This window comes from Hyperolius riggenbachi, chromosome 12 (genome assembly GCF_040937935.1).
Source record: "Hyperolius riggenbachi isolate aHypRig1 chromosome 12, aHypRig1.pri, whole genome shotgun sequence".
NCBI lineage: Eukaryota > Metazoa > Chordata > Amphibia > Anura > Hyperoliidae > Hyperolius > Hyperolius riggenbachi.
Genome location: NC_090657.1, coordinates 161,873,361 through 161,888,646, shown reverse-complemented (window position 1 = coordinate 161,888,646; position 15,286 = coordinate 161,873,361). Strand labels below are relative to the sequence as shown.

The following is a 15,286-nucleotide window of genomic DNA, read 5'->3' as shown; positions in this document are numbered from 1 at the left end:
AAGCAGGCAGCACATTACACTTGTGGACAGAGTTTGCCCCAGTCAGGCTCTGCCCCTAACAAAGGAAAAACAGCACCTCTCCCCTATCCCTCCACCTAGCACTACCGCCCATTGCTGCCACACAGAGGAGACTAACGCAAAGCATCATGGGAAACTGGCAGCCGTACAAACACAATACAGGTGATGGATTTGTTTTCCTTACAGTAATGACCACAGCGGTTTCACTGATACTGCTGTAATTACCTGCGTATACAATGCAGAAGAGGTGACCTGCTACATCACTAAAAACAGGAAATTGGTTGCACCCCAAAGAATCCTATATAATAAACCCATCCCTGTGTTGCCCTGTGTCCGGTCCTGACAGTTTGCTGCCTAATAACCTCATTGTATTGTGGGAAATAACAGCTTTTTCCAAATGCAAAGCAAGCAATATTTCCCTCTGTGCATAGACTTGGGACAGCAGTGAGGGATGGGCGTGCAAGGCTAAACGCCTGCTAAAAGGGGTACTTCATGAAATGACAATGGACCTCCAAACCACCCTAGGCTAACTACAGCCTTGTTCATGAAAGTGGTCTCCACTGCAGAGGCTCTACATCATAACTTTACTGCGTACATAGAAGAGTGGGTTGTCTTGAAACCCTGGACCCCAAGACACAGAGACAATAGGAGCTCAAATAGCGCAGCACGTTAGTACAGTCCTGGCCAGAAGTTTAGAGACTGTCAAAAATATTAATTTTCACAAAGTTTGCTGCTAAAGTGCTTTTAGATCCTTGCTTCAGTTGTTTATGTGATGTACTGAAATATAATTATAAGCACTTCATACGTTTCAAAGGCTTTTATTGACTATTACATGAGATTTATGCAAAGAGTCAGTATTTGCAGTGCTGGCCCTTCTTTTTCAGGACCTCTGCAATTCGACTGGGCATGCTCTCAATCAACTTCTGGGCCAAATCCTGACTGATAGCAACGCATTCTTTCATAATCACTTCTTTGAGTTTCTCAGAATTTGCTGGTTTTTGTTTGTCCACCCGCTTCTTGGGGAATGACCACAAGTTCTCAATGGGATTAAGATCTGGGGAGTTTCCAGGCCATGGACGCAAAATTTCAATGTTTGTGTCCCTGAGCCACTTAGTTATCACTTTGGCCTTATGACACGGTGCTCCATCGTGCTGGAAAAAGCATTCTTCACCAAACTGGTTTTGGATTGTTGGAAGAAGTTACTGCTGGAGGGTGTTTTGGTACCATTCTTTATTCATGGCTGTTTTTTTGGCAAAATTGTGAATGAGCTTACTCCCTTGGATGAGAAGCAACCCCACACATGAATGGTCTCAGGATGCTTTACTGTTGGCATGACACAGGATTGATGGTAGCGCTCACCTTTTCTTCTCCTGCCAAGCCGTTTTCCAGATGCCCCAAACTATCGGAAAGGGGTTTCATCGGAGAATATGACTTTGACCCAGTCCTCAGCAGTCCATTCACCATACTTTCCGCAGAAGATCAATCTGTCCCTGATTTTTATTGATAGAGAAGTGGCTTCTTTGCTGCCCTTGACACCAGGTCATCTTCCAAAAGTCTTTGTCACACTGTGCGTGCAGATGCGCTCACACCTACCTGCTGCCATTCCTGAGAAACCTCTGCACTGGTTGCACTCCGATCCCGCAGCCGAATCCTCTTTAGGAGACAATCCTGGCACTTGCTGGACTTTCTTGGATGCCCTGAAGCCTTCTTAACAAGAATTGAAACTCTTTTCTTGAAGTTCTTGATGACCCTATAAATTGTTGATTTAGGTGCAATCAGGTAGCCATACACTGGTCGATTTGCCATCAGATTCGACTAACAGACAGATCCCTATCTGATCGAATCTGATCAGATAGGGATCGTATGGCTAACTTTACTGCAAACAGATTGTGAACCGATTTCAGCCTGAAACCGTTCACAATCTGTGGTGGTGCTACCGCCGCTTCCCCCCATCCCGCATACATTACCTGCTCCGCCGGCGCGACTCCCGGGTCTCCGCTCTGGTCTCCGGCATGCTTCCCTTCTTCCTGTCTGGGGGAAGTTTAAACAGTAGAGCGCCCTCTACTGTTTAAACTTCCTGCCGGGAAAGGAAGAAGGGAAGCATGCCGGAGACCAGACCAGACAAGAAGAGCGGAGACCCGGGAGTCGCGCCGGCGGAGCAGGTAATGTATTGCAGCTCTATTGCGTCGGTCATCGGGCACTCGAACGCCGCTAGCGATGCGCTCTTTACCCGCGGGCGATCGACGGTTATTTTCCGCACAGCGCGATCGGACGGAATGGATCGAAATTCGGCGTGTAGCGAGAACGATTGGCAGCAGATTCGATCCCAGTGATCGAATCTGCTGTCGAAACGGCGGCAAATCGGGCCAGTGTATGGCCAGCTTTAGTAGCCACAATATCCTTGCCTGTGAAGTCATTTTTATGCAACGCAATGATGGCTGCATGTGTTTCTTTGCTGGTCACCATGGTTAACAATAGAAGATAAAGGGGACACATGAGGTACAAACGGACACCATAATTGGGGAGAACATCGACAAGACGCTACTGGGTCATGGGTGCACCAGGTTTAGTCTTTTTTTCCCACTCATTTTTGTCCTCTAATCCTGGATGTGTTTAAAAGTACAAAGCATCTGTCTTATATGCCAAAAAATATGGCTCTGCTGTTCCATAAAGTCTGTATAAGCTGGAGCTCAATAATAGCTCTATACCACAGCTGCAAAGCACATTGCATTTATTAAATAAGAGCAGGAATCTGCTTCATCCCTAAGAAAAACAACAACTCCATTTTTGGTCATTTTAAAAATCCACATTGCCCCGCCACTAATACAACCAAAACCCGTCGCTATAGGACATATCACAGCAAGACAATTCAAAGCAATTGTAGACATGATGCACCCATTTACCTAAACATACTAAATATTATAAAAATGCCCAATCCAGAATCTAATATCCAGGGTGCTCTGAAAATACTTGGGAGTAAATAAAACAGAACGAACAACTAGATTGCCATTTTCTTTTAACTTCATGGTGTAGAATAAGTGGGGAAAGATGCAGACAAATCATACAAGCAGAGACTGCAGATTATTTCAGGGCTGTGGAGTCGGAATTTTGGGTAGCTGGAGTCTGTGGTCTCAATAAACTGAGGAGTCAGAATTCGAGTCGGATGATTTTTGTACCGTCGGCCGGCAGGGGGGCAGCGTTCTGTCACGGCTGGAGGGTGGCAGTGGGCAGCCTTGGCCAGCAGTGGGCTGTCTCGGCTGGCAGGTTGCAGTGTGACATCTCGCCTGCAGGTGGCAGTATAACCTGAATAATGAATCATAGCTGAAGGCAATCTTCATAAAGGAGAGGCCGGCCCTGCAGACTGATCTATGTGAGTAATGCCATTTATGTCAGCAGCACAGGCACAACTCAGCTGTCAGGACATCTGTGGCAAGGAGTTCAGCGGGTTCACAAGTGACACAAGAACGCTCAAGGCTTGGGTTGCCAGGTGAGAGGAATCTGCCTGGCTACAGGCGTACTCTATGGCACTGAAGTCCTGGACAGGCAGTTTACAGGCCGGCAGTGGCAGAGTTTCTACATAATTCTGCTATCTAAAGGATGAGTTTGCAGCAGACCGTCATCACTATGGTTGTGTGTGTGCGCCAGGTTGGACAGATCTGTATTGATTCAGCTGTGACAGCAGGACATAAAACACATTCCTAACTATGCAAACATGACATCATAAAGACAGATCCCCATTGAGGGTCTATGGAGAAAAGGTGAACAGATTGTGAAACTGCTGCTTCTCATTTATCCTCAGTACACATTCCATCCTCATAGGGAGGGCTGTCTACTATTACAGATCAGTTCCAGCATGCTTGTAGGCAATCCCCTCCCTCTCTAAAATAGTTGTCTCTGCAAACACCTCTCTGGACCTGAACTTTTGCACAGGACAGAAGGAAAGCAGAAATGCACCCTGGATATATTTGATTTGAAAGCAAAGGATGTTTAAGTCTGCTTCCATGAAAGCAGGAAGTAAATGCACTGCAGATTTGTTATAGGCTTTGTATCAGCTGTAATAAACAAATGTTTTTCTTTAAAGGTTATAATGCTGCTGCTTATTTTGAGCAGAGAGGTAGTTCTGAGTTCAGGTCCACTATAAAGCAGAATTAACGCAGTAAACGTTTTCTCTCTGCTTTGACAGATGAGGCGCACTAAAAAAACATCTACACACACGGCTGATGAAGACTGATTTAAAGAGAACCAGAACTGAAAATTTAAAATAAACATAAAAATGTCATACATACCTCCCGCGTAGTCTACTCAATCTTTCTCCTCTCCTGCGTCCTGTTTGTCCACTGTGATCAATGGAATTCTCTGTCCTCCATTCTGAAAATGGCCATTACCCTATAATAGCTTCCTGGTCAGCACACTGTTAAACTGTAATATTTCCCACTTGAGCCATAGGGAAACATGGACATTACCTTGCACATTCAGTTGTAACTGACAGCAACTGGTATATTTCAGTTCTGACAAAATATTGTCAGAACTGGAAGGGATCGCTGTAAGAAGAAAATGTTGAGCCTCTGAGAGCAACTGACGGTGAGGTAAGTATGTATCATTCATTTGCACTTACATCATGTGTTTATTTTAAATAATTTTACTCAGTTCAGGTTCCCTTTAAGCAACAAGCTGGGGCAATATACCGTCTTTCCCCTAAAGGAAGACATCCCCTGAATATAAGACCTAGCTGAAATTTCACCTATTCTCCAAATATAAGGCATCCCCCGAAAATAAGACCTAGCCCCAGGCCACATGACCTCCCCATCAGCCGCATCACTGAGACACATACCGCTAATGAGATACTGTATCTAGTAACTACCGGTAGCTGCAGTCTCTGCGAGGTCACTCTCCATTCATGGAGGCTGCATGCTTGCACGCTGAGCTGCTCATTGCCTCCTGTCGCTCATTGGAGCCCTCAGATTACACAGGCTGCTTCTAATTGGATCAAGCAGTCTCAGAGGCTGGATCATGCTCCGTTTTTGGGCCAATCACTGCACTCGCTTCTACTCCGCGAGTGCAATGATTGGCCCAATCACGGAGCCATAATTCCAAATAGAAATCAGCGGTACTTGTAATCACTACATCGGCTTCACACAGGCAGCCAGCATGGGGACACATCGTGCATTGCCGATCAGGCACCTGTCATGTCATCCTTGCACACAGCAGGTTTATCAACTGTGTGCAGGGATGACATGACAGGTGTCCGATTGGCACTAACAATACAATGAGCAGCAATAAGAGGCTGCCAGCATGGGGACACATCGTGCAGTGCCAGTATAAGACATCACCTGAAAATAAGCCCTAGCACACTTTTTGGAGCAAGAATTAATAGAAGACACTGTCTTATATTCGGGGTAACACGGGTAGCAATATATTCCTTCAGACTGGAGAAATGTACAACGCAGGCACAAAATATTCCTGCAGGCCAGGGAAATGTACAGCACAGACACAATAAATTCCTGCAGGCTGGAGAAATGTACAGTGCAGGCACAATATACAGTGTATTCGGCCCCCTTGAAATTTTCCACTTTTTGTCATATTACTGCCACAAACATGAATCAATTTTATTGGATTTCCACGTGAAAGACCAATACAAAGTGGTGTACAAGTGAGAAGTGGATCGAAAATCATACATGATTCCAAACATTTAAAAGTAAATAACTGCAAAGTGGGGTGTGCGTAATTATTCAACCCCCGAAGTCAATACTGCATGCTGGGCGTTATAAGCGTTATTATCTGCGTTGGACTGTTTGCACATGCTCAGTAATTTTTTTTTTTACAAAATGTGACGCATGCGCCATTTTCGTTCCATCAGTATGCAATGAAAACGGCACACCAAGAGACGCAAAGCAGTTTAAAATAACGTCCAACTTCAAAACCAACATGTGTTGCGTTAGGGGCACGTTGTGCGACTTTAACGTTACATCAAACGCAACGTCCCACTGGGAAAGAGGCCTAAGGGTATGTCTCTACCAGCTTTGCACATCTAGAGACTGAAATCTTTGCAAAACAGCTCAAGCTCAGTCAGATTAGATGGACAGAGTTTGTGAACAGCAGTTTTCAGATCTTGCCACAGATTCTCGATTGGATTTAGATCTGGACTTTGACTGGGTCATTCTAACACATGGATATGTTTTGTTTTAAACCATTTTATTGTTGCGCTGGCTGTATGTTTAGGGTCGTTGTCCTGCTGGAAGGTGAACCTCCGCCCCAGTCTCAAGTCTTTTGCAGACTCCAAAAGCTTTTCTTCCAAGATTGCCCTGTATTTGGCTCCATCCATCTTCCCATCTGACCAGCTTCCCTGTCCCTACTGAAGAGAAGCACCCCCAGAGCAAGATGCTGCCACCACCATATTTGACAGTGGGGATGGTGTGTTCTGAGTGATGTGCAGTGTTAGTTTTCCTCCACACATAGAGTTTTGCATTTTGGCAAAAAGTTAAATTTTGGTCTCATCTGACCAGAGCACCTTCTTCCACGTTTGCTGTGTTCCCCACATGGCTTGTGGCAAACTGCAAACGGGACTTCCCTATTTATTGTCCAGTGCTGCGTAATATGTTGGCGCTTTATAAATACAATAAATAATAATAATAATAATTATGCTTTTCTGTTAGCAATGGCTTTCTTCTTGCCACTCTTCCATAAAGGCCAACTTTGTGCAGTGCACGACTAATAGTTGTCCTATGGACAGATTCCCCCACCTGAGCTGTAGATCTCTGTAGCTCGTCTAAAGTCACCATGGGCCTCTTGACTGCATTTCTGATCTGCGCTCTCCTTGTTTGGCCTGCGAGTTTAGGTGGACGGCCTTGTCTTGGTAGGTTTACAGTTGTGCCATACTCCTTCCATTTCTGAATGATCGCTTGAACAGTGCACAGTGGGATGTTCAAGGCTTTGGAAATCTTTTTGTAGCCTAAGCCTGCTTTAAATTTCTCAATAACTTTATCTCTGATCTGTCTGGTGTGTTCTTTGGACTTCATGGTGTTGTTCCTCCCAATATTCTCTTAGACAACCTATGAGGCTGTCACAGAGCAGCTGTATTTGTACTGACAGATTACACACAGGAGTGCAATCTATTTAGTCATTAGCACTCATCAGGCAATGTCTATCGGCAACTGACTGCACTCAGACCAAAGGGGGCTGAATAATTACGCACACCCCACTTTTCAGTTACTTATTTGTTCCACTTCTCACGTGTACACCACTTTGTTCACATATGGCATACATGTTGGGGTGTCTGTGTGTGAGGAGAGGGGGGCTGTATGTACACATGGGCATATAGGAGCCTCACCTATGCCTCTGGCAGGGGGAGACCTACTGTTCAGATATTGCATACATATAGGGTGTCAGTATGTACATACAGGGGGTCTCACCTGTGTCTCTGAGGTGCATACTGTACACATATAGCAAACATATAGGGTGTGTGTGTGTGTGAGGAGGAGGGGGGGGGGCAGTATGTACATACAGGGGTCTCACCTATGTCCCTGAGGTGCATACTGTACACATATAGCATACATATAGGGTGTCTGTGTGTGAGGGGGGGGGGGGGCAGTATGTACATACAGGGTCTCACCTGTGTCTCTGAGGTGCATACTGTACACATATAGCATACATATAGGGTGTCTGTGTGTGAGGAGGGGGGCAGTATGTACATACAGTGGTCTCACCTGTGTCTCTGAGGTGCATACTGTACACATATAGCATACTTATAGGGTGTCTGTGTGAGGAGGAGGGGAGCAGTATGTACATACAGGGGTCTTACCTGTGTCTCTGAGGTGCATACTGTACACATATAGCATACATATAGGGTGTCTGTGTGTGAGGAGGAGGGGGGGCAGTATGTACATACAGGGGTCTCACCTGTGTCTCTGAGGTGCATACTGTACACATATAGCATACATATAGGGTGTCTGTGTGTGAGGAGGAGGGGGGGGCAGTATGTACATACAGGGGTCTCACCTGTGTCCCTGAGGTGCATACTGTACACATATAGCATACATATAGGGTGTCTGTGTGTGAGGAGGGGGGGGGGGGCAGTATGTACATACAGGGTCTCACCTGTCTGAGGTGCATACTGTACACATATAGCATACATATAGGGTGTCTGTGTGTGAGGAGGGGGGGGCAGTATGTACATACAGGGGTCTCACCTGTGTCTCTGAGGTGCATACTGTACACATATAGCATACATATAGGGTGTCTGTGTGTGAGGAGGAGGGGGGGGCAGTATGTACATACAGGGGCCTCACCTGTGTCTCTGAGGTGCATACTGTACACATATAGCATACATATAGGGTGTCTGTGTGTGAGGAGGAGGGGGGGGCAGTATGTACATACAGGGGCCTCACCTGTGTCTCTGAGGTGCATACTGTACACATATAGCATACATATAGGGTGTCTGTGTGTGAGGAGAAGGGGGGGGGCAGTATGTACATACAGGGGTCTCACCTGCGGAGCAGTGCTTTTCAGCGCTGCTAGATTTGGGCGCAGCCGGCGCCTCCATAGACTTCAATAGGAATCATTCCTATTGAAGCGCTCAGTGAGTAACGTCGGCTCCGTCAGAAGACGGAGCCGAAGTTGCTTAAAAACATAATAATTTGGCCTCCAGCAATCGCTGGAAGCCGAATTATTTCATTCCCCCACTATCCATGGCGGCCTGGAGGGGGAATAGTAATTAAATCGGCCCGGACTTGTGCAGAAGCAGGATCAGCCATATACCGCTGTATCCTGCGCCCAAGTCTACCGGCGCCGATTTCAAATGTACTCCTCACCTGTGTCTCTGGGGTGCATACTGTACACATATAGCATACATATAGGGTGTCTGTGTGTGAGGAGGAGGAGGGGAGCAGTATGTACATACAGGGGTCTCACCTATGTCTCTGAGGTGCATACTGTACACATTTAGCATACATATAGGGTGTCTGTGTGTGAGGAGGAGGGGGGGCAGTATGTACATACAGGGGTCTCAACTGTGTCTCTGAGGTGCATACTGTACACATATAGCATACATATAGGGTGTCTGTGTGTGAGGAGGAGGGGAGCAGTATGTACCTACAGGGATCTCACCTATGTCTCTGAGGTGCATACTGTACACATTTAGCATACATATAGGGTGTCTGTGTGAGGAGGGGGGGGGGCAGTATGTACATACAGGGGTCTCACCTGTGTCTCTGAGGTGCATACTGTACACATATAGCATACATATAGGGTGTCTGTGTGAGGAGGGGGCAGTATGTACATACAGGGGTCTCACCTGTGTCTCTGAGGTGCATACTGTACACATATTGCATACATATAGGGTGTCTGTGTGAGGAGGGGGGGGGCAGTATGTACATACAGGGGTCTCACCTGTGTCTCTGAGGTGCATACTGTACACATATAGCATACATATAGGGTGTCTGTGTGAGGAGGGGGGGGGGGGGCAGTATGTACATACAGGGGTCTCACCTGTGTCTCTGAGGTGCATACTGTACACATATAGCATACATATAGGGTGTCTGTGTGTGAGGAGGAGGGGGGGGGGCAGTATGTACATGTCTCACCTGTTTCTCTCGGGGGGCGCAGCAGCAGCGGAGGTCAGGGGGGCCCCGGGGGCCAGCAGGCTCCTCCCCGCACACACGGTGGCCGGAGTCTCGGGCAGGACGATACGGGGCCCGTTGAAGGCCGCTATACGGGGGGACGGGGTGGCGGGCACCCATGCTGGCGGCTCCGGGGAACACAGCGGCCGCCCATCCAGGGAGATGTTATTCAGGAAGTAGAGCGCCGCCTGCCGCCTCCGGGAGTCCCGCCTCCTCCGCTCCCCGGGCCCCGCCCCCGTTACACCGGGAGAGCCGCAGGTCGCCGCGGCCATTCTCTTACTGAGACCCCGGAGCGGGGAGCGGCCTGCCCACCGAGCCCCGCCCATCCCCCCGTCGCCGTCCCGCCCATCCTCACACGCCATTGGCTGGTGCTAGGGCAACAGCCCCAGCATCCTCCCTGATTGGCCGGGAAGTCTGTTTGTCAGGCTGGTAAGAGAAGAGGTGGGGAGAGCAGGGAGGTCACATGTCAGTCGAGGACATGAGACTGTAGAGGCGGTGACGTCATGGGAGCTTCTGCTAATGATTACTGCACAGGATTACGTATCAATCTCTCTCCATGTGAAAATGACAAGTAATGTTGCCTCTGATAATGCTGCCGCCTCAGCAGAGCAGGGTCATTCACCAGACAACCTAGGCAGGTGCCTGGGGCCTAGAGGGTGTCAAGGGGCCCACCTGCCACCTTTTCTAAACTCTCTTAACTTCAGATTTCCAAAAGGAACACAAAGGGGAATCAAATCTATGACCATGCCAAGGGCCCAATTACATCTTATTAGTGCTGATCTCTATGAGTAGCTATGACTATGCAGCTACTCCAGAAAAGAAGGGGTGCCATGGGACGCCCCCCCCCAACTCAGGACAGTCCTGCTGAATTTGGGGTCTGTCCTGCAGCAGTTTCTCCTGGCTGGGCAGAGAGGAGGAAAAATGATCGAGGCACCAGACACACTGCTGAGTAATGCAGGAAGGGGGCCCAGCGTCATTCCTTCCTTCTCATGAACCCCCTTCCAGAGTATTGGTGCAGCAGTGCAGGCGTTTGTCTCACCTGTCCATGCATTCCAGTAGCAGGCTCCTCTACTTCCTGTTTTTCAGCATGACGTGTCACGGGAAAAGGGAAGTAGAGAGAAGACAGCTGCCAGAACGCATGGACAGGTGAGATAAACGCCCCCACTGCTGCGCCAATACTCTAGAGGGGGGGCCATGGAGATGACTGATGATGGCCTCCCTCCCTGCATCCCCACATTACTCACCGATGCGTGGCTGGTGCCTCGATCTGTACCCAATGGCACCTTCCTCCCCACCCAGAGTGGCACCCTCCTCCCCAACCAGTGGCACCCTCCTCCCCACCCAGAGTGGCACCCTCCTCTCCAACCGGTGACACCCTCCTTCCCCACACATGGGGACACTTCCTCTACCCACTGAAACCCTCCTCTCCTCTTCCTACCCACTGGCACTTTCATCCCCACCCAGAGTGGCACCCTCCTCCCCACTCAGTGGCACCACCTCCCCACACACTGGAACACTTCTCCCCACCCAGTGGCATCCTCTTTCCTACCCAGTGTTACCCTCTCCAACCCACTGGCACCCGCCTCCCACCCAGTGTTACCCTCTCCCACCCACTGGCACCTTTCTGTAAAAGTAGGGGTGTGGCTTAAGTGTCCCTCTTTACCTTCTTCAAAACTTGGGAGGTATGGCAACTTGTAATCGAAATTTAAATTAGATTGTGCTGCCCCTCCTTCAAACCCGGAAAGAGGAAGTAGTGGAGTTACGTGGCCCGTGAGTGGAACACATCGTCTATAGGTGGCGGCACAGGCAAGTTCATTAATCTCCCACTTGGCTACGGGCAGTGCAATCTAATTTAAATTTTAGATTATGAGTAGCTCCTAGTAATAGGCTCACGAGAAGTAACGAGTAGCTACGTACTCAAAAATCGTGTTTCAAATGTGAGATGGGAGGTTAATTACCCAGAATTCTGTCGGCTTCTATGCGTCCCAAACGTCTTGCACGCGGCCTATGAGATGCAAAACTCATTACCGCGCACTTCCTCCTTCCGGCTTGAAGGAGGAAGTGCTTGTAGTTACGTGATGCGCTTGGAACGCAGCGTGGGAGGCGCCGTGGGACAGATTAAAGAAGACGCCTGCTGGGTAAGTTTAAACCCCCCTCGCCCACCCACCCGCACAGGTGCTTTAATTACCTGGATGAAATCCGAATAAAACCTGTTCGGATTTCATCCGGTGAACATCACTGAATGCTGCCTCCTCTGATAATGCTCTTACCTCAGATAATGCTACCTCCTCTGATAATGCTGTTACCTCAGATAATGCTGCCTCGTGCCTCCCTCAGATAATGCAGCCTCCTCTGATAATGCTGCTTCCCTCAGATAATGCTGCATCCTCTGATAATACAGCCTTCCCCCGAGGGCTGGAGAACATTATTTGTGATGCATTATTTAGCCCCCAGTACAGGTTAGCCAGGTATAGGTGCCCCAGTATAAGTTAGCCAACTTTAGGTGCCCCAGTATAGATTAGTCAGGTATAGGCGCTCCAGGTTAGCCTTAGTCATGACAGCAGAGGGAGTATTGCAGCGCAAGATTCAGGGGAGGTGAGTAATGTGAAAGGCTGCTGCAGATCTATCCAGCGGTATGATTTTTTAGGGTCTGTAGCAGTAGGGTATTGTACCGTGATAGCCATCAGTAAAAGCAAGAAGTTTTAAACCAGGATGATACCATTTATTGGCTAACTAAAAATGAATAAAAATAAGCAAGCTTTCGGCCTTGCAGCCTTCGTCTGGCTTATACAGGGCCGGCCCGCTCATGAGGCGGGGTGAAACTTTTGCCTCAGGCGGCAAATTTCCAGGGGCGGCACCCGCCCGTCCGTGGGTGCGGGGAGCCGGCCCGCCGAGCTGGAGGGGTAGCTGGCAGGACGGGGGTATTGGGCCAGCGGCGGGGAGGGGGGTCGGACCCCCCCTCCCTCGCCTGGGTCCCCCGTCCTCCGCTCCCCTCCAGCCTAAATAGACGCAGCCGTATATGTAAGAGGCACGGGCGGGGAGACACTCACCTCCTCCTCGCTCCAGCGTGCGCTCCACTGACATCACTTCCTGCAACGCTGCAGGAAGTGATGTCAGTGGAGCGCATGCTGGGAAGAGGTGAGTGTCCTCCCCGCCCGTGCCTCTTACATATACGGCTGCGTCTATTTAGGCTGGAGGGGAGCGGAGGACGGGGGACCCAGGCGAGGGAGGGGGGGTCCGACCCCCCTCCCCGCCGCTGGCCCAATACCCCCGTCCTGCCAGCTACCCCTCCAGCTCGGCGGCCCCCCAGAGCGCCCCCCCCCCCCCCGAGGGGGGGGAGGGGCGGCGGTGGCAATTTTTTAAAAAAAAATTGCCTCAGGCGGCAAAAAGTCTAGGGCCGGCCCTGGGCTTATATCTTGTTAGTTTGCAAACTGATGGTACAGACAGCTTATATACATGCAACATCAAAAGGGAAAACAGATATTTTTTCAAGCATAAATACATGTCATTAAGATGCCTTAATTCACACAGACCATGGACCTGGGGTTAGAGGTTGTAAGCTAAGATAAGTATCCTTGCTTAACACCTGCTCACAGACCTGGGAGTTGGACTGACACAGAGGTATCGTAAATTCTTAGTTCACAAGTTCAGCTATAATGGCTGTTAAAAGTTCAAATATCATCAATCTCACACCAATATAGAAAGTTGTTGTCCTTATTCAAACCGTTCTGCACAGCTTTGAACCAATTTATAAATTTTGTTTCTGCTATTAATCAATCATTTGACGTTTTGAAGCCACCCTTCAGGGCAGTGACACGAAGATCATCCATGCTGTGTCCGTTGGAGCGAAAGTGTGTAGCAACTGGGAGTCCAGATTTGGTATCATTAATAGTGTGCCTGTGTCCATTCATACATTTGCGCAGAGTTTGTCCAGTTTCTCCCACGTACATAACATTGGGGCATTTAGCACACATGATCAGATATACCAGATTGGTGGAACCACAGGAAAATGTACCTTGTACTCTGTACTCCTGTTGTGAACCTGGTATCGTTACCCTGTCAGTGGAGTAAATGTGTCTGCAGGTCCCACATATTTTTTGTCGGCAGGGTGATGTTCCGTTTTGTTGAGGCCTATTCAAAGAACTCCTGACAATCAACTGTTTTAGATTGTGTGGTTGCCGATATGACAAGAGTGGATGTTTAGGGAATATCGTTCTCAGTCTGTGATCCTTGTGTAAAATGGGATGTAGTTCCTTAGCAATCCTCCTTAAGATTTCCAGGTGTGGGTTGTAGGTGACAACCAAAGGGACACATTCCTATTTCTGGTTTTGCTTATATTTCAGGAGTTCAGTCCTGGGGATGTTGCTAGCTTTCCTGATTTGGGCCTCAACCATAGGAGGACTGTAACCTTGTTTAATGAAAGTGTTCTTAAGGCGATCCAGGTGCTTGTCTCAGTCCATCCTGTCAGAACAAATCCGGTTGTACCTTATTGCTTGGCTGTAAATTATAGAGTTCTTAATGTGCTTAGGATGAAAACTGTCATATCTTAGGTATGTGGGACGGCCTGTAGGTTTGCGATACACAGAGGTTTGTATGTTGTTACCCCTGATGTATATGGTGGTGTCCAGAAAGTTAATCTCTGTGTGAGAGTAGGTAAGTTTCAATTTGATTGTAGGATGGAAGGCATTGACGTTCCTGTGGAACTGGAGAAGATCACCCTCACTTGCGGACCAGATGATTAAAATATCATCAATGAAGTGGAAGTAGGCCATGGGTTTTATGCCACATGCATTGAGGTATTCCTCTTCGATTTTGGCCATGAAGAGATTTGCATACTGTGGTGCGAATCGCGAACCCATTGCCACGCCCATCTGCTGTAAATAGAGGTCCTGTCCAAAAGTGATATAATTATGAGTGAGAATGAATTTGATCAGACCAGCAATAGGCTTTACAGGTTGCCCTGACCCTGAAGATATTTACGGCAGGCCGCAATACCATCATCATGGGGAATGTTCGTGTACAGGGACTCCACATCCATCGTGGCCAGTATGGTTTCCTCAGGTACTGGGCCGATGGCTGTCAGTTTGTTCAGGAGGTGGGTGGTATCCTGTATGTAGCTGGGTCTTTTACAGACAAGAGGTTTCAAGATGTTTTCCAGGGTCTAAAAGTGTGTGAAAAAAATTGAACTGCTTTTAGATCCTAAAATCCAGAAATAATCATACCACCAGGGATGTCAAGAAAGTCAGTATATCATTTGCATATTTCATTTTCAAGGTTTTAGGACTTCTTGAACACTGGGCATGGTACGTGAGAATGTACATAGATATGTGTTTGTCATAGGTGCAGTTCCTTAACCCTGAGACATGCAAGCATTACCTGATCTGGCCTTCTTTAGCTCAGTCAGGCTAGATACCATTCAAATATAGACAGAGATCCTGCTACAGGAAGCTCCTTTGCTATGCCAGCAGCAATCAAGGATTGTATTCATACCTGATGACCTGATACCGCAATGCTCGTCAGAGCCTCAGGGAAGCAAGTGCAAGGTGACCTATTCAGAATTATAAAGAGCCACTATGACAAGCAGAAATCCTGAATTTAACCCATAAACTGCTTTTGGCTACCTATACTGGCTGGCTATCTAAACTGGGAATTGG

The 15,286-nt window shown here is 48.2% G+C and overlaps 2 protein-coding genes across 4 annotated transcripts in view; both read right to left on the bottom strand.

The window, feature by feature from the left end:
• CABLES2 (Cdk5 and Abl enzyme substrate 2) overlaps positions 1-9,950 on the bottom strand; it is a 54,020-nt gene extending 44,070 nt beyond the window's left edge. For both annotated transcript variants that reach the window (XM_068262611.1, XM_068262612.1), the window contains exon 1: positions 9,597-9,950. In XM_068262611.1, the coding sequence (XP_068118712.1) occupies positions 9,597-9,904 (308 nt within the window). In that variant the 5' untranslated portion in view covers positions 9,905-9,950. The remainder of the gene's footprint in view (positions 1-9,596) is intronic.
• The window catches only part of LOC137541564 (small ribosomal subunit protein eS21-like), a 235,382-nt gene that overhangs the window by 109,620 nt on the left and 110,476 nt on the right, over positions 1-15,286 (bottom strand). The window lies entirely within an intron of this gene.